Source organism: Lynx canadensis, chromosome B1 (assembly GCF_007474595.2).
Source record: "Lynx canadensis isolate LIC74 chromosome B1, mLynCan4.pri.v2, whole genome shotgun sequence".
Lineage (NCBI taxonomy): Eukaryota > Metazoa > Chordata > Mammalia > Carnivora > Felidae > Lynx > Lynx canadensis.
The window spans coordinates 165,794,111-165,813,965 of NC_044306.2; the positions used below are offsets into that span (position 1 = coordinate 165,794,111).

The window sequence follows — 19,855 nt, forward strand, 5'->3', positions numbered from 1 at the left end:
TATATTCTACTTTCTAAAATAGTCATTTTGACTTAAAGCATGAAGCATTTTTCCCCTGAAGAATTTCTACTCTGTTTTTAAATGTATTTGATAAAGAGAAGACTCAATTTCTGGCAGTTTTTTTTCTCTACTCACTTGAATTTCCTTCATAAAGCCATTAATGTTTATTACTAGCATTGTAAAAAGCTAGAATTACAGGTATTTTTATTCTCACTGGGCATCTCTTATCGCTTGCCAGAAATTGTTGTGAAAACTCAGTAGATTAATGGTGTTGAAGTATAAAACTAATGTCTATATTTAGGGCACCCTTTTTTAATCAGATATTTCTGTATTTTGTGTCAAAGTCAGGCCCATGGTCTGAAATAATCTGTGACTCCCCATTTCCCTTTCTGCTTACTAAACTCTGAATGTGTTGAATGCAATCTGTAGTGGAGAGAGTTTTTTTAAAAAAAATTAAATCAATATATTTATTTTATACCATTACTATTAAAACATTTCACGAATTGATTTTCATCCAAGTGGAGAATTTCAAATCAGCGTACGTATTGAATCTAATAAAAATGATACTGTTTTGTTTTTGACTTAGGCTGAACTGGAGGCTTTTGAAAACAGACTGAAAGGTCGTCGGAAGAAGAGCAGGAAAAGAGATGAAGTGACAGTGGAGCTGACGCTATGGCAGAAATACAAATATTCTCTCCTTCCCGCATGTGCGCTGGTGGTTTTAGTGTTTGCCTGGTACATAGCCCGTGATGTGGCATAGAAGTTGTGATCTGTTCACATACCTCAGACTGGATTTAGAGAAGTCAAGTCTGGAACGTTAGGAAGTGTATACTGTAGAACATATATATTCACATTCGTCTCTGTGTTCTCTTCCGGCTGTTGTTAGAAGGACGGAATGCTAAGCTTTCTCCTGATGAGCATACCGGAAGTGGTAGGGTAACATTGTTCACTAGTAAAAGCATGACCGAAATTGTGAAATCTTTCATAAGTCATAGCCAGTGGCAGGGTAGCACATCAGTTGTTCAGTGCGCTTCCTTGTGTTAACACGGTTGTTTCATTGACTATTTCAAACCAACTTTCTTTTCTTTTCTCTTTTCTTTTTCCTTTCTTTCTTTCTTTCTTTTGCAAAATTAAGATGAAACTGAGCCATATGTGCAGTAAAAGGAATATTTCACAATGTTTTGGTTACTTATTAAAAGGTACTTTTCTTGATCATGTAACTTTGTACTTTAAAAAAAAAAACCTATTCTCTAAAAGACCTCTTAAATTGTAACATGAAGCTATAATTAGATGTAATTAGATTCCAGAAATTGGCTTATTAGTGAGGAATTTTTATCAGTTATTGAAATAAGTTTTTATGTGGTGGGTTTCTCAGAGGAAAATACAATTGTTTTTAAAAAATGCCAGGCTAGATTTCTCACATGTGGCTATTTCTTGTGTAAGAAGCACTTAACTGAAGTTTGGCATGTTTTGTAAAACTTGTACGTGTCTTCTCAAAGTAACAATAAAAGAAAAACTGATATTTATGAGCAATAAATGCTTGAGCACAGGGCTTATGAGCTTTCTATACTTACTCTCATTTCTTTTTACCATGATCCTGTAAGTAGATTTCAGCTGGAAATCATCAGTTCTTATGAAAAAAACACTCTGATAGAGAACTATCAGTAAGCCAAATCTGTTTGAATTGTCATTTTAAATGGTTTTGCTATTTAATTTTTGTATGATTAATGTTTTCATTAAACTTTTTCATACCAAATTTGTAACCTAGAATATTTACTATTATCTAGAAGATTCAGGAGCCAGTAATTTTAGGTTAGGTATTAGTATCAATGTATAAAAGCTCTAATACTTGATGCAAAACATAGTTAATTGGTAGATACTGAAAAATGCAGAAGTATGTTTTAAACAGAAATACAAAGAAGGATTTTTACACTTTGCTGACCTGAATTCAAAATTTTTTAATGTTATATGCATTCGTCTAGTATTAGCTAGTGTCTAAAATGAAAGGGCAGTCATTCTTTTCATTATGGTATTTGTGTTTTGATTTTAGACTTTTTTTTCTTTTTTACCTTTCTCCATGTTAGAGTAACTGGGTTAGTGTTTCAGGAGCTCTAAGTTAGAGCTGCTACACTTATGTCATTTCCTGACTCTAAAAGGTGAATATTAAAGACTGTGAGCAACTAGGTGTCTACCTGAGGAGCTATTTTTCATGTATCTCAGAATCTTGGCCTAATAAATGAGCCTAAAGCCTATTTCCTATCTGTTTGTTGGGCTTCTGTTCTTGCTAGTTTTCTTTCGCATTTGTGGGGAAGAATTTAGTGAGCTGAGGAATGAGACTGATTAGAATAATAATAATTAAGCTGTTTATTATTTTGTAATTGCTTGGCTAGTAGTTCAGAGCTTTGTTAATTTACCCAAAGTCACACAATTACTTATTTATTCAGTCAACAGATGTGTTTCCTGTGTTACAGGTACTTTGTAGGTACTGGAGATGAGAGTGATCCTTCCTCTTAGGGAGTGACTAAGGAGAGGAAGGGGACAGGAAGGAAATAGATACACAATAAAATGAACATCCTTTCATGTGTGATAGGTGGTATTAAAAAATGAAAAGTCATGAAAATGGGGGTAAGTGGGGACTAGCTGTTCTATTCTGGGAAAGTCCCTCTGAGATGGGGACATCTGAGCTGTGCCCTGAATGACCTTCACTTGAAGACATGAGGGAAAAATCCATGAGGGAGGAAAAGTAGCAAGTACTAAGTCTCTGAGCCCCATAGACCATGGTGAGGAATTGGGGTTTAGTCCATTCGCAAAGGGCAGTGTTGGAAGGCTGTAAGTGGGGAATAGTTAACTGTTGTTAAGGTGACTGGCTGGCTACTGGCTGCTGGCTGCTGGTGGAGAAAAGACTAGAAGGGAGCAAGGGAGGGGGATGGGCTGGGAGGCAGCCTAGGCTGGAGGTGCTGGTGATGCCTCGCCCCAGTTCCCCATTGCCCTTGAAAGAGTGGCGAGCACGAGGAAGTTGCCAAAACCGCTGCATGATGAGTGGAAGGGGAATGAATGAGATAGGATAGTTCTTTAAGGTCAACGTGAAGTTCAGTTTGGCCTAACTACTGGTTTGGAGGGAAATAAAGCGGTACATATGGACCTTTTTTTGCTTCAGTCTGAACCAGAGAAGGAATGGAAGAGTTATCAAATAGCCACTAGAAAGGACACAGATAAAATTGTGAATGTCATGGCCTTACTTTCCTATTCACTCTGTGTCATTGTAAAAGTTTAGTAGCTTACTATTTGAAATTTGTGGAAATTTTAGTTTTTCGGCTTAAACTTTTAGGGAGTGTTCAGAACCTAGTGTTTGTATTTCAATTACTTTAGTCAAGTCCAAATTAAATTCAAATTTCAAATGAATAGGTATAATCTGCTGAAATAGAGGAACTTGGTTGAAGCAAAACATTGAAAACATTTGCTTTTTGCAAAGAAGTCTGATGCTTGAACTTCATGGCTATTAATGTTAAAAATTTTATTTATTTACTTATTAATTAAATGTTTATTTTTGAGAGAGAGAGTGAGCGGGAGAGGGACAGAGAGAGAGAAAGAAGCAGACTCCATACTGCCAGTGCAGAGCCCGATGCCGGGCTCAAACTCACGTCAAGATCATGACCTGACCTGAGACAAAACCAAGATAGGGGACGCTTAACCAACACCCAGGTGCCCCTACTTACTTATTTTTTAAATGTTTATTTATTTATTTTGAGAAAGAATGAAAGCCCATGAGCAGGGAAGGGGCAGAGAGAGACAGACAGACAGAATCCCAAGCGCTGTCAGCACAGAGCCCAATATAGGGCCCGACCCAGAGTCGATCTCACGAACTGAGCTGACATCAAGAGACGGAGGCCTAACTGACTGAACCCCCCAGGTGCCACGATTTTTGTTAAAAATTTTAAACGCAGGTAAGTATCTGTGGTAGTGTTTCAAGATGACCTAAAGCTTTTTTGGCTCTTCATGTTATTTCACATGACCCAGGTGACTCCTCCAGGTGTTACCTTTGCCTATCCTTGGGTGTTAGTGAGGCAGATGTTTAAGCTCTGGAGTCAGAATTGATGTAGGGCAGCTATGTCTCCTCTCTGGTCTTTGGAAGTTGTCCTCTGTATTGAGTGGCAGTGATTAGACCACTTAATCCTTGGGGCTTAGAGTCTACTTATAAGTCGGTGAGCTTCGTAGAGGGAAGAAGCACCCCCTAGAAGAGATGCAAATTTGGGAGGGGGAGCTTCGAACGCCTCCGCGGACAAGAGAGACCAGGCATCCACCTGGAAAACCATTTCCAGGTATTGCAGAATCTTGGTCTATTGGGGTAAGCTTAGGGCTCTTATTTGCTGCGCTTCTCTTATTTCTAAGCTTCGATTTCAGTTAATGTGCAACATGTACTTATGTAGAACTGTGAAGAGTTACCCACATACAGCCTGAAATTCCACAGTCCAGATTCATTTGAGTTAAAACACTTTCAGAGAGACATTCCCTTTTCATCATCATCTGGCCATCCTCTACCTTACAGTATTTTTTCCTCCTAGCACCAAACAGTACCTGTCATTGTATCATGGATTTGTTTGTTGTCTCACCTGCTTCACTAGAACATAAGTTCCATGAGGGCAGGAGTGCAGTTTTGTTTGCCGCTGTAACCTCAGAGGGGGCACGCCTCGCCACAGAGTAGATGCTGGCATTAGTTTTCTGGGGCTGCCATAGCAAATGGCCACAAACGGAGTAGCTTGAAATGACAGAAATGTATTCTCTCACAGTTCAGGAGTCCAGAAGTCCAAAATCAAAGTGACAGTGGGATTGATTGGCTGCTTCTGGAGACCAAAAACTATTCCAGGCCCCTCTCTCAGCTTCTGGTTGTGGGCATCAGTCCTTGGCTTGTGGACATAATCACTCCAGTCTCATCTCTGTCTTTGCATGACCTTCTTCTCTGGGTCTGTGTCCTTTTCTGTCTCCTCTGTATGTTTAAGGTCCACTCAGCCGGTATAATCTCATTTTAATTAATTACATCTCAAAGGACCCTATTTCCAAATGTGGAAGGTGACATTCTCAGGCTCCAAATGGACATTGGTTTTGGGAGGGATGCTATTCACACTGCAACACTTATTGTTTAACTTCTGTAAGCCTCAATTTCCTTTTGTAAAATAGTGACAAGCATTAGCTATTATTATATGTCTGCAACTATTTTAAAGCAGTTTACGTTTTAAAAATTGCCATGACAGCCTATGCATTCTCCTTTTACAGCAAAGGAAAGTAGGTTTGTTTCAAGGATCAAAAACAAAATAGATATGTCACTTTGTGAAGTACTTGGTCACATAGTGGTTAGAAAATCTTAGCCACTCACCTGGGTGGCTCAGTCGGTTAAGCGTCCAACTTCAGCTCAGGTCATGATCTCACAGCTCATGGGTTCGAGCCCTGCATTGGGCGCTGTGCTTACAGCTCAGAGCCTGGAGCCTGCTTTGGATTCTGTGTCTCCCTCTCTCTCTGTTCCTCTCCGGCTCACGCTCTCTCTCAAAAATAAGTAAACGTTAAAAAAAAAAAAAAACTTTAAAAAAAATGTTAGCTATAATAATATAGGTAAGTGTGACTTAATCTCATAACTTCAAGACCTCTGTTACAAATGGATTCACAAATCAGAGGGGGGAAAGTCTGTCGTGAACTGAGGCACCTCAGCTTTTGCTCATGTGGTCACTGGCAATGAGGTGGGCACTATCCCTCTGAAGACCAGGCAGAATGCTGGCCAAAGGTAGGGGCGTTTGGACAAATTGCAGGAAGGGGCCCTGTTGGTGAGGAAACAGCACTAGGTGGGCAAGGGCGCTAAAAATAAAAATTCCTTTGGAAATTTTTCTGGACCAATTCTTACTCCCTTTCCCCAAATGACTGCTCTGGTATAGTAGAGGAGGGGACTGATACACTAGTAATAATATGTACAGCAAAGCAGAAGGTCTACCCATGCTACTCTTAACATATGCACAATATTTCAGTGTGCTGATAAGGGTATGTTGATTTTGTCTTTTTAATTAAACTCTCCCCTGCAACAGGTGAATTTCCAGTCCACCTATTTCTTGCTCTTTAACATTGTAAAAAAATCTTTGCATCTTTAGATCTCAGCTAAAACTGCCACGTTCTAAATCCCCTAAAGCCAGCCTCACATTATTTTCAAGTATTTTTACATAGCTTATTCTTTGTGTATGTTTAATGCATCTCTTCTACTAGACTGACAGTTCTCTAAGGGCAGGAGCCCTTATTTTGTTCACCTGGTGGCTAGCAAATCCTAAATGAGTATTAGTTGAATGAATAGCTAAATAGATAGGTCGTGGGGGTAGCGTATCTATCTTAGCCACTGCTTGCCTATTACCGTCCTTGGAGGCTGGCTGCAGCTTTAAAATATCTTTTTCTTGTTCTCAAACTGCCTTCATTTGTAGTACGAAGCACTAAGGAGGTCTGTCATATATGTGACCAAGGTTTCATCTGTAAAATTATCCTTTGCAGAGATACATTCAGTATGTTTAAGAAGTTGATTTTTCCCATCAACCTCTTTAAGCTTTGTCTTATTTCTTTTAAATGATCTAACTAGTTGAACATACACTGGAAGTGCTAGACAATAAAAATTTCAAAAGGCTACAAATGTTTCTCTTGTAAAATTAAAGCATTTTAAGAGACTAGTGGGCGGTTGTTATTTTAAGTTGAAAAGCAAATGTGGCAAATTTTTAAAAAGGAATAACTCAGGGCATTGAAGATTACTGTGGGCCCTCTGCATATCCGAAGCACTTCAGATGTTATGAGACTTCTCACATTTTTGTGATTTCTTACATTATAAACCCTTCGTACAAAGTATATAAAAATAGATGTTTCCTGTCATGCCACCAATACCTCAAGTATTCACTCTGGTACCATTGGTAACCAGAACTGGTTGGGTTTTGGGTTTTTTTTTTCTGGAAAGAAGTTTAAGGAATTCTTATCTGACACCAGCAATGCAAGCAGTGTTAGTTCTCAGAACACAGCTGGTGTGGAAGAGAGAGGGACACCCGTCCACACCAGCTCTCTCCAATCCACTGATTTATGTACTTTGCTTTCACAGTTCCTGCAGCACCTCCACCAGAGGGCAGAAAGTAGAAGAGAAAGGAGGGGACACAAATCCATACCAGCCTTCGGAATGCCTGTAGAACCCTTGAGGACTGAATCCCAACCCTCCTTTTGGAAACGGAGTTAACTGTGGCTCAGGAAGGCCACGTGATTTGCTCAGGGTAGAGCCGGCTGAAGAATCCCCTAGGCTCTTCGTTTTCAGACTGGTGTCCCTGCAGTAATAACTTCTGATGAGGCAGTATTTCAATAAGAACACAGTCCTCAAGTTACAAGGCTTCCGAGGCATCCCAGCTCAGCACTTGTCTAGCCGTGTAACCTCGGACTGGCCACTTCAGCTCCCGAAATCTTCCTCATCTCTAAAATAAACAGTAAGAGTACCTACTTCATAAAGGGGTTGATAGACCCAAAAGAGAGAATCCATGTACAGTGCTTAGCACAAAGCTTGCCTCAGATACTAAGAGCTTAATTTTTTGAATGATGGTAAACTTGTCAGATACTGGATTTCAAATCTGATGTTTGGAACACTGATGAAATCAGCGTTTCAACTATTTTACTATATATATTTTTTACTGTTTCATTTCATTTCAGAAACAAAATACAGATTTCCCCCCAGTTGTACAAAGGTAGACAGTTTCCCTCAGCAATATTATTCAAGGAACAGGTGCCTGGTGCATACTTTGTTGACTATGCATGGCCTCCACCAGAAAAATGGAGATGGGTGTATTCCCTGACCTCATGAATCATTTTTGAAATTTCCATTAAGATCTTGACCGAAGTCGGATAAAAACTCATTTTTCAGAAAAAAATGCAATGTAGTCTCCCTGCCCCCCACACCCCCGGACAGATGACAATGTCTTGGCCTTCACATGAGAAAGGAATCTTTACCCTTGTAAATACCGGCAGTGCCCCCCTTGCTGTCTGCAGAAGAGCGGATGATAGCGAATGACAGAAAAGCAGGGTTGCCGGACCCCTCCGGGGCAGCCTGTGGATCCCTCCCTAGGAAATTGCCACCTGGGCTTATTAGGGAAGCAGCCTGAGGTTCCCCCACATGCCTGCAAAGCTCAGCAAAGTCTCAGGCAGTTTTGCAAAAGCAGTTTCTTCACCAAATATGTAACAGGAGGCAAGTTTCTATTTGTCTATGCAAATAATGCTCGCCTTCAAAACGTTACATCTTTTTTTGAGAAAACAAAGTTGGCCTTTTATTGCCAGTGCCCGCAGTTATTTCGATTTTTACTTGGCTAAGCTCTGGCTAAAAGAAAATGGTGTAGGATGTGATAAGGAGATTTTGGGGCGCCGAGAAGTAACTCTTGCTCCCAACTATTCCGTCTCCCAGGGCCCAAAATTTCAGGTCTTCTTTTCTTGCCGTCCTCGCGGGGTGTAAGTCTGGGGGGTGGGGAGCCAGCAGTCTGCTTGGCCTCCCCTTCTGCCCCTGAGGAGTAACTTCTTTGAATGCAAAAGAGGTGGGGGTGCGGAGGATCTGTCCTCAAGGGCTCGTATGGGTGGGACCCAGAGACGGCAGTGAAGGGAGGGAGTGGTCCGCGGGTGGGATCTGTGGAGCAGACAAAATGTGGGGCCCCTGTCCCTTGAAGTTCAACTTGTCTCTTCCTGAGTGAGGAGCAAGTCGTCCGTAGTACGCTCCCCCCCACCCCCAAAGGGCACAACGGGGAAAGAAAAGCGACCAGGTTAAGAGTGGGCAGAGGAAAAAGCGAGTCATGTGCTCCAGGAAACAGTCCCCAGCCCTGGCTCGGGAAGAGCGCTACCGCCCAGCCGGAGCCCCGGAGCAGGTAAGATCCACGAACTGCGCTTGCCCGCAAACAGGTCGGATGACCTCTCAGTGCAGATGAATTCGGGGTCGACCCCTCCTTCCCCTGCGTCCTCCTCCCCTCGGTGCCACCTTCCTCCCCCGCCGTCGGTGAGCTCCGGCTTGCCCGGCGGCGTTGAGCTCCCAGCAACCAGTCCTCGGGGCGCACGATCCTCCACGGGTCGCCCAGCGTCCGCGACCCTCGCTAGGTCATGAGCAGACTTTCCTTCAACGTCCGAGTCGGGTCGGTCCGGAGACCCCGCTCTCCTCGGCAGGGGCGTCGGCACGTCTCCCGCAGAGTCCCTCCTCGGCCGGGCGCCCTGCACGCGGCAAGTGGACTGGGCGGCGCGCGGCCGCCGGGGGAGGCGGCAGCAGGAGCCGTCGGCACGAGCCCCTCGGGGATCCCCGGCTTCCCCTCTGCGCCAGCGCCGCGGACGCTCTGGACGCCCCGGCCCCGGAAGCACTGCGCAGCAGCCCGGCCGGCCCCAGACGTAAGCCTGCTTTCTGACTGTGCGCCTCTCGGTCTCCGTCCCTCGCAGAGCCGGGGCTCGCGCTCGCTCCCCCCGCGGACAGCCGGCCCATTCTGAGCGTTGGCTTATCCCAGAACCGGCCCCTCTTGCAGCGTGCCGCGAACTCCCGCGTCCCCTGCGCGCCGACTGTCTCTGGCGCAAGTCCGCCTGGACACAACGGGCGCCGGCCTCCGGGGGGCGCAGGCTCGGAGCTACTCTGGGTTTGGCGGGCTCCGATCCTGTCTTGGGAAGGGACCGCGCTGCCCCTACTTCGGGAGACGGAAGGGAGGGAAGGGCGTCACAGACGGTTCGCACTGGCCTGAGCCCCCAGGAACGGGGTCTGATTTGCGACCGCCCTTCTTTTTTGGGGTCAGGAGGGTCGCAGAATCCGCTCACTGCCAGGCGGTGCCGGCTGCACGGAGTCGGGGACCAGTGACCGCTCTGTGCGAGCGGGGACCGAGGGGTAGGCGGGCGGGAGGAGGGTGGTGTCGTGTCGGATCCTGTGGGGACTCTGCCCCAGCTCCCGTGGCGGGCGCCCCACCCCCGGTGCCACCAGCTTGGGGCCGGTGGATGGCGGTGTAGGCGCTTTTAGCACTGCTGGTCAATCCCAGACCGAGCCCCTGGCGCTCGGAGCTGCGAGCCCGACAGGAAAGCGGCCGGGTTGGGCATTCCCAGGGAAGCTGTCCTCGCAGTTCAGAAAGTGGAGCTTTCCTCCCGCGGGGAACCTCTGAGAACAATGCGCGGCAAAGACCAAGCCTCCGACGGCTTCTGGGTACACATTTGTAGTTTTTAGGTTTTTGTCTTTGTAGAGTGGTTTGCTGGTGGAAACAGAACTCTGCGAAGAAATGCCCGACTGCTACCAGAAAGGGAGCCAAGTTCAGGATGTACTGACGAAGGCGGGATCATTATCCAAGAACACACACTTTAGCTGGCGGTGTTGAAATTAAAGATGCTGCAAAACGTTAATTTTTTTGGCATGACCCGGAGAGCATGAGGAGAATTGCATTATCACCCCAGGCTCCACCTCCATAGTCCTTCTTCCCTGTGTCTCCATGTTCTTTCCTCTTTTTTTTTTTTAATTTACATACAAGTTAGCATATAGTGCAACAGTGATTTCAGGAGTAGATTCCTTAATGCCCCTTACCCATTTAGCCCATCCCCCCTCCCACAACCCCTCTAGTAACCCTCTGTTCTCCATATTTAAGATTCTCTTTTGTTTTGGCCCCCTCCCTGTTTTTATATTATTTTTGTTTCCCTTCCCTTATGTTCATCTGTTTTGTCTCTTAAAGTCCTCATATGAGAGAAGTCATATGCTTTTTGTCTTTCTCTGACTAATTTCGCTTAGCATAATACCCTCCAGTTCCATGCACGTAGTTGCAAATGGCAAGATTTCATTCTTTTTGATTGCCGAGTAATACTCCATTGTGTGTGTATATATATATATATGTGTGTGTGTGTGTGTGTATATATATATATATATATATATATATATATACACCACATCTTCTTTATCCATTCATCCATCAATGGACATTTGGGCTCTTTCCATACTTTGGCTATTGTTAATAGTGCTGCTATAAACATGGGGTGCATGTGTCCCTTCGAAACAGCACACCTGTATCCCTTGGATAAATGCCTAGTAGTGCAATTGCTGGGTCGTAGGGTAGTTCTGTTTTTAGTTTTTTGAGGAACCTCCATAAGATTTTCCAGAGTGGCTGCACCAGCTTGCATTCCCACCAACAATGCAAAAGAGATCCTCTTTCTCCGCATCCTCGCCAACATCTGTTGTTGCCTGAGTTGTTAATGAGCCATCCTGACAGGTGTAAGGTGGTATCTCATGGTGGTTTTGATTTGTATTTCCCTGATGATGAGTGATGTTGAGCACTTTTTCATGCATCGGTTGGCCACCTGGATGTCTTCTCTGGAGAAGTGTCTATTCATGTCTTTTGTCCATTTCTTCACTGGATTATTTGTTTTTTGGGTGTTGAGTTTGAGAAGTTCTTTATAGATTTTGGATACTAACCCTTCATCTGATATGTCATTTGCAAATATCTTCTCCAATTCTTTCAGTTGCCTTTTAGTTTTGCTGATTGTTTCCTTTGCTGTGCAGAAGCTTTTTATTATGATGAAGTCCTAATAGTTCATTTTTGCTTTTGTTTTCCTTGCCTCCGGAGACGTGTTGAGTAAGAAGTTGCTGCGGCCAAGATCAAAGAGGTTTGTGCCTGCTGTATCCTCGAGGATTTTGATGGCTTCCTGTCTTACATTGAGGTCTTTCATCCATTTTGAGTTTGTTATTGTGTATGGTGTAAGAAAGTGGTCCAGGTTCATTCTTCTGCATGTCGCTGTCCAGTTTTCCCAGCACCACTTGCTGAAGAGACTGTCTTTATTCCATTGGATGTTCTTTCCTGCTTTGTCAAAGATTAGTTGGCCATATGTTTGTGGGTCCATTTCTGGGTTCTCTATTCTGTTCCATTGATCTGAGAGTCTGTTCTTGTGCCATCTTTTCTCTTATTATAAAAACACTGGTTATATTTGATTAAGGGCTAACCCTAATCCAGTATGACCTCACCCTAACTAATTACAAAGATGGACCTTTCTTTCTCTTTCTTTCTTTCTTTCTTTCTTTCTTTCTTTCTTTCTTTCTTTCTTTCTTTCTTTCTTTCTTTCTTTCTTTTCTCGTATTCTTTTTAATTCTTTAAATCCGAGTTAGCTAACCTATGGTGTAAAGACCCTGTTTCTAAGTAAGCTCACATTCTGAGTTTCCAGTGGACGTGAGTTTTGGGGGACACTATTCTAGCCAGCACAGAAGCATAGATAGACAGTCTTTTCCCTGCCTGGATTCCCAACTCCCTAGAGGTTGATTTTGTTTCTGGACTTTGCTGGATCTGCTTTGTTCCAAATACAGTCCACAGCGTTTGTTATTCTTACAAAGAATCACCACACGGGTTGGGAGGTTATGTGTGCTGTCCACAGCCCCTTCCTGAGCCTGTCACTGTTCCCAGCCCTGTCCCTGGCCTCTAATATCTCTTGGCTCAGGTGGAGCCACTGTGGTCCGAGAGCACTAGCTTGTCTGCCCGCCTCATCCGTGAGCCTTTCTGCAGGGGTGTTTGCTCAGCTCTGAGCTCTGCTGAAGGGTGCCCATAAATTATGTTTTCCTCTCAGCCTGCTGGCAGTTGCCTCCATTAGCTCACCTTACAGCAGCTGTTTGAATATTCTCCTGCAGTACGTTTCTACACATCCAAGCCATCAGAGCTGGTGGTGACAAGCGACGTTTCAGTGCTCAATGCGGATCCAGGGTGGTCCTGTAGGTGATCCATCTTGCCATTCAATATCGGTGTTGAAACTCTGTCAGCAGCTCAGGAGGACATCTGTGGAGAAAGGCCAGGCAGCCAAAGGTCTGGCTTAGGAGTGGGCAGAAAATATTGGGGTGGGTGGTGAAGAACGTTTTGGTGCCACTAGCTGTGCTTAGCCTGGCACCGCTGGGAGCCTTTTGGCTGAAGGGCACCTTTTATTTCCAGCAGTTGGGAGGCTTTTAAAGAAAGGTCTTTGTGCAGCTATGAAAGTGCACCTCCAAAGCCACGAAGGTCGTTCTGCTAAAGTGTCACAGTAGCACCAGGAAATCTTGATTGGGGGGTCCCTGAACCCCACGGGTGGTGAAAAATCTCTATGAACAGTTCCATGTGAATTTTTCTGGCTATAATACCCTGAGAGGTTAAGAGTCTTGTGCTAGACCCAAATTGCTTCAGCTTATGAGAATCCAGCCACACAGCCTGGACAGAAGGAGGAGTAGATCCATCCACTTGCTCACCAAACACTTGTATGCCAGGCACGGTACTAGGCATTGGGATACACCAGTGAACAGAACACAAAGATTCATGCGCCTCGGGAGCCTTAGTTTTCAACTAAGCAATGGCCACTTTATCAAGAGTGCAGGGGAGAGAGCTAGCTGTTTAAGTAGTATGAATCAGATTGCTGGTCATTCTACCTAGTGCCCCGGAATGAGAACCCGAGATACGAGAAGGCGATCTACTGTTAGTGTCAGAACACTGGTGCCTGTCTGTGTGTTCGTGTTGCAGGTCTACATGTGATTCTGTGCCTTCTTGTCCTCTGACCTCAAGCCAGTTCATTAATCTGGTGCTAAACTGACGAGCTTGCTCAATCTCTGAAAAAACTGACCACATGGAATTTGTTTACAGAAGTTATATTGGTCTCCAGTGTGGCACTTCTCCTAAGGACTTTCAAGGATTACTTTGCCCACGATTTTCACTTTTGTGTGCCCATTTCAGAGCCTCATCCTGAAAGCAAGATGCTCCCTGAGTTTACTTCATGTATTTCTCTGTGATCATTCAGAACAATTTTGGTCCAAGTTGAACAAAAACAGGAAATCGCAAATGGGCATTCTAGTCTTCATCTGATACTAAGTTGCTCTGAGACTTTACAGAAGTCACTTAATCTGATCCTGGTGTCCTCATGTGTAAAATGAGGTAGTTGGACTAGATGCTCTCCAAGCTTTCTCGGTCTAAAAGCTGAAGTGTTAATGTGGCAGAGAAAATGAGCAGCACATTGTACCATTTTTTTTTTCTTTCCTTCCTCTCTTTCCAACCTTTGAGAAGTGCTGTCTGGGGAAGAAGCATCCTAGCAGATCTTAACGTCTGCTTCCCTCTTTGTGGCTCTTTTTGCTGATTCTTCTTATGGTGACCATCTGCCAAAGTGCAGAATTGCCTGTTCAACCCCAAGGAAGACTGATCAGGGAAATCCGATCACCAGAGTTCCAATCTGTCTGGGATATCTTTTCTGGCCAGAAGTCAGAGCTGAGCATTTCACCAATGCATGTGGCTTGCGGGTGGTGGAAAGTGGGGCGAGACAGTCTTGGGTGTTGGGGTCTTCCAACAGATGACCCGGGACCAAGTTGGGAGCCAGGTGTGCCTCTGGGTGTAGCTGAGGAGCAGTTTGACACAGGAGAAAAATCATCTTCCTTAAATGGCTAGGTAGGACATGCACCCCTCTGTATTCAGTTAAGAAATAATAATAATAATAATAATAATAATAATAATAATAATAAAGTGTTCAGAGTAGCAAAAAGGAGTAATTTTTTTTTTTTTTGAAAAAAGGAAGAATTGTTGGATCTCTGAAAGTTAGGAAGCTTGGTTGTAAAATAACTCAGGAAGTAGAGTGAACCTGATTAAACTGTTCAACCCAAGCCCGGAAATAGGCTCAGGGCAGCCCTGGGTGCTCATGCTTGCAGACCTGGGTCAGACTCTTGCTCGTCACTTAGGAGCTGGTTGTGCCTCCAGCAAGTATGTTTTCCTTAGGCTCAGTTTCTTTCTCTGAAAAATGGGAACAAGGTCCCTCTCACAGGATTATGATGGAGGATTCAGTGAAATAATGCTTTGTGGAGGTGCTTTGTAAGAACACAAGTTGCTAGAGATATATATGTCTCTATATATACCTAGATATATATAGAGATATATATATTTTTTTTCAGTTACTGTTTTTTAGTTACTGTTGTGCATGTCCCTAGATGATATCCGTCTTGATTTGAAATCTCAATTCTGTGTTCAGTTGCTCTTCCTAAAGAAGGTTGAAAGAAGAAATGTTGCTCTCTACATCTGGGCTCCCTTCTAAGTATGAGTATGACAAAAATAAAGCAATTGCAATTTACCACTACCTTGCTTCCTTTGCGGTCTATAGCAACACTGTCCCTTAGAAATACAATGTCGGCCACATGTGTAATTTAAAACCGTCTAGTAGCTACTTTTGAAAAAGCAAAAAGAAACAGATTAATTTTAATAATGTATTTTATTTAACTCACTGTATCTGGAATTTTATAATTTTAACATGGAATCAATATAAAAATTATTAATGAAATCTATTCCTTTTTTTTTTTTTTTTTTTTTTTTTGAGCGGGGCAGGGGAAGAGAGAGAGAGAGAATCTTAAGCATGCTCCAAGTTCTGTGCAGCGCCTGATGCCAGGCTTGATCCCACACCTCTGGGATCATGACCTGAGCCCATACCAAGAGTCAGATGCTCAACCGACTGGGCCAACCAGGTGCCCCTATATTACTTTTTGTTTATAACAAGCCTTCAAATTTCAATAGTCTTACAGCACATCCCAATTCAGATGGGTCACATTTCAAATGCTCAATAACCCCATGTGGCTAGGGGCTAGTGTTTGGATAGTAGAGAATCATATGGAGTATGATAGGTTGAATAGTGCCCCCCCCCCCATCCACGTCTTAATCCCTGGGATCTGTGAATACCACCTTATATGGCACCAGGGACTTTGCAGATGTGATTCGTTAAGATTCTGAGATGGGGAGATTATCCTGGATTATCTGGGAGGACCTGCTGTAATCAACAAGTTCTTGGACAGGAGGGTCCATCAGAAGAGGAAGCAATGAGATGGTGGATGTGGAGATTGGAGAGAGGTGCTTTAAAGATGCAGGAAGGCCTACCAGCCATGCCCTACAAGACAGGGAGCCACTAAAAGCTGAAAAAGGCAAGGAAACAGATTCTCCCCCAAGAGCCTTCCATAGGAAGTGGCTCTGATAACACCTTGACTTTGGCCCAGTGAAACTGCAGACTTCCGACCTCCAGATTTATAGGGAAATAAGTTTGTGTTGTTGTAAGCCACTGTGGTAGTTTGTTACAGCAGCCATAGGAAACGAATTCCTTACTAGTAGCCTAACAGTAACATCATTTCTAAGACCGCTTTGAGAACGGCTACATCACCTTACACAATTAGAATTATTGGCTTCATCGCGGCCCAGTCTAGGGTACCTATGCACAGTCATTCATTCTTAGGGTTTGCATGCGTCATGGCCATTCTCCCTGAGCAGTGGGGTCTGTTTTTGACTCTGACTCGGTTGCAGCCCTTGATGGCAAAACTCAGTTGATGTCTTGTCATTGTCCTTGAGAATGAACAGCGGAGAGAGGTTTTTCACATTAGGGTATACAGTACACAGGAGGAAAAAAGGTGTTCAAAAAAAGTTATTAGCTCTCTCTACCATTCGCTCAATGTTTTCCTACATCTAAAAATGTACAAAGAATTACTGTCTCTTAGTTTGCAAAAATGTACTGCCATGTGGATTTGGTATGAGTAAAGGTTTACTCTTTATTTTTTTTTTATTTTTATTTTTTTAACGTTTATTTATTTTTGAGACAGAGAGAGACAGAGCATGAATGGGGGACGGTCAGAGAGAGGGAGACACAGAATCTGAAACAGGCTCCAGGCTCTGAGCAGTCAGCACAGAGCCCGTCGCGGGGCTCGAACTCACGGACCGCGAGATCATGACCTGAGCGGAAGGTGGCGCTTAACCGATTGAGCCACCCAGGCGCCCCTAAAGGTTTACTCTTATGACCTTTTATCTCTGAATGTTAATGAATGTGATTGGACCACTGCTTCTCAGCAGCATGGGAATTATCCAGAGGGCCTGATATAACCTGGGTCGCTGGGTCCCACTGCCACAATTTCCAATGTAGTAGATCTGGGGTGGGGCCCCAGGATTTGCATTGCCAACAAGTTCCAGGTGATGCAGATACGGCAGGTGGGCTGCAGAGGTGAGTAGGTGGGCGCTGGGAGAGCCCCTGGGAATACTCTGCCTGCAGGAGGACGTCCCAGGCCTGGCTTCCGTGGGGAGGGTGCAGCACTATTGCTGGGAAGGCCCCCAGGCCGGCCTGCCCAACCCCCACCAGAGTAGACACGGAATCTTCTTCCAACAATAAGCTCCGTGGCGGCTGTTGCTAAGGAACCTCAAAGTCGGAATCCCTCGTCTTGCGTCTTGCGTGGCTCTTTTGTGTCTCCCTCCCTGAGGTCAAAAGTAGATGACAATCCTGACATCCCCAAGTCTCAGCTAAAAATACCTCCTTTGCCACACAGGCCTGAGCTGACTTCTCAGATTTCCCAGCTGGAGTGAATCGCCCAGCCCTGGGGCTGCCCCAGTGGAAAGGCTATAAGCAGAAAATACCAGGTTAAAAATAGCCCTGGGGAGGCCCCACAAAGCTCTCACACCCAGCTGCTCCCTCCAGGTGACCAGTTCCGGGCAAGGGGGCAGGTAGAAGAATTAAGCCAAGAATGACTGAAGCCCAGTGTCATTGTGTAGAAGAGTTAGGGCAAATTTTAGAGACTAGCTCCCTCTCTTCTGATGTGTGTGTGTGTGTGTTTAATGTAAATTCTAGACTTGGTAACTATGGTCCTCAACCTGGCCTGTGGTGATTTTTATGCTGCCTTCTTCTGCATAAGAATAAAGCTGAGGGGCACCTGGGTGGCTCAGTTGGTTAAGCGCCACCTTCCGCTCAGGTCATGATCTCACGGTTCATGAGTTTGAGCCCCACATCAGGCTCTGTGCTGACAGCTCGGAGCCTGGAGCCTGCTTCAAATTCTGTGTCTCCCTCTCTCTCTGCCCCTCCCCCCGCTGACACTTTGTCTCTCTCAAAATAAATAAACATTAAAAAAAAAAAAAGAATAAAGCTGAGCTTCCCACTCTAAAATAGAGGTGAGCCTTTCCGAAGGTGTCCTTGGTGAGAAAGTCAAGTGGACCCTTGGAAGGACCTGTGAGAGCTGATTTATGTGCCAAGGTCAGCAGACTGCATCATCTTGTGACCACCTCAGCTTGCCTGCTCGGCTCCCTCCTGATCGCACTGACCCTTTCGTCTGGATTGTTTTGACTTTACCTCTATCAGCTCAATGTCAGTAAGAGAAACAAAAATTCTCCCTAGATAAGGGATAAATATTCCTAACTAACAATATTCTCCAATCATTTTGTGTCAGAAACTCCTAAAAGCAGGCAACTCCCTCCCTTTCTTCCTTGAAGAGAGTTTTCCCAACAGGTGAAAAAATATCTTCGTTCCAGAAAAATTATTTATTCCCCCTAATGGAAGTAAGCAAAACTCATGGGATAGCTACTGTAATTTTTATTAGAACAAATTTGTAATTAAAACAAAATTTCTTTAAATTGTTTATTGCTTTTTTAATTTTTAAAAGCAGGCTTTTCTTTTTAAAAAGTTTGTTGTTTCTCCACTCACATTTCTCGAAGACAAAGGAAAAATGTAATAAATTATCCAATCTGGCCTTTCCCTCCTTTATGGAGTGCTGGATGTTCTGCCCTGTGGCTGGGAAATTGGTCAGGTCGGGTAGGAAGCAGTGAACACAGAGCTTCGGTGGTGGTCTGGCTGCTGGAGCATAAAACGGGACACACACAATGCATACACTCACGACCTCCTGACTGACAGGTAGGGGAGAAGGTTGGAGGATCTAGATCTTGTCCTTTTATTCCTCTTTTGTGTATGTTTCAGTGAGAAGCCAGTGAACAGAGGAAGAACCTGATTGCCCCCTGTAGATTTCAGACCTTTGTTTGGATCTCCCTTTTCTTGCCCCTTAGTGATCAAGTCCTGACTCTGTTTTATGGGTAGAGAAAAGCAAGCTCTCTGGTCCCAGGAGGGGCAGTGCAGTGCCCAAGACCTGGCTGTGGAGGGGTGCCCTGTGGGGTGTAGGGGAAAGGAGGGCATGTGTGGGGTTGGCGTGGGTTGAGGGTCAGAGCTCGAGTGGGATGAAGGTCCAAGCGTGGGGCAGCCGAGGCAGGGCATCAGAGCTTGGACAATGTGAGCATGGCATCCATACGACATGGGGCCGGGACACTCCTTGTAGACTGCAGGACTGATCAAATAATTACACATATTATGAATAAGACACATTCTTGCTATTGGAAAAAGGAGTTAAAGACAGAGAGAGGCAGAAAGCTAAATCTAGAACCCTGTGATATGGGATTGGAATTGGAGATACTTGTGTAAATGTATGTTTCAACATATGAAATTAGATAAATATAGAAGTAATGTGTGTGGATATGTGGATACACGAGTGCACATGCCGTATAAATACATTTTCCCCTCTAGCTCTGTCTGCTGAAAGAGACTGGGCACAGCAACAACCTAAGAGTGATGAGCACACCCTGTGAGTTCCAAGGGACAGCCAGAGCTAGGTTTAAAATACCATTTGTTACCAAAAGGAACCAAGGTTCTTGGAGAAATGATTGATTCCAAGGGTGAAGCAAGAAAAGAGGCTAAAATATCTTGTTCCAGAAAGCAAGGAAGGGCTCAAAGAATGATGGGTGCATGTTAAAAGGACACTGAAAGCAGACTGACGTGGCTCCCACTGACCAAATGGGGGGCAATTTAGCATGAAATAAATAATGGTGGTAACAGATTATAAACCATTCAATAAAATAGGAAACCAAGAGTTCATGCACATGTCAATAAAAGAATAAACTGAAAATTTGAAGGGATGAGATAGTTTCATAATTTCAATACCTCACCACAAAAAGCTTCTTGATTACACAAATGAGATGGGGAGGAGGGGGGTGATATTCTAGCAGGGAGGCGTGGCACATACCATGTGATTGATGTAATTGTACCAGTAGAGAAATACATTGATAGG

At 44.3% G+C, this 19,855-nt stretch overlaps 2 protein-coding genes across 6 annotated transcripts in view; both read left to right on the forward strand.

Moving 5' to 3' along the window:
• Positions 1 to 2,251, forward strand: part of NFXL1 (nuclear transcription factor, X-box binding like 1) — a 73,995-nt gene extending 71,744 nt beyond the window's left edge. Inside the window, exon 23 of the mRNA XM_030313914.1 lies at positions 587 to 2,251. Coding sequence (XP_030169774.1) covers positions 587 to 760 — 174 coding nt within the window. The 3' untranslated portion in view covers positions 761 to 2,251. The remainder of the gene's footprint in view (positions 1 to 586) is intronic.
• A 3,291-nt stretch (positions 2,252 to 5,542) lies between these two features.
• Positions 5,543 to 19,855, forward strand: part of CORIN (corin, serine peptidase) — a 260,054-nt gene continuing 245,741 nt past the window's right edge. For 3 of the 5 annotated variants that reach the window (XM_030313922.1, XM_030313924.1, XM_030313923.1), the window contains exon 1: positions 5,544 to 8,897. In XM_030313922.1, the coding sequence (XP_030169782.1) occupies positions 8,826 to 8,897 (72 nt within the window). In that variant the 5' untranslated portion in view covers positions 5,544 to 8,825. Of the gene's footprint in view, positions 9,406 to 19,855 lie in introns of all 5 variants that reach the window. The other 2 variants (XM_030313921.1, XM_030313925.1) reach the window with 2 other exon arrangements.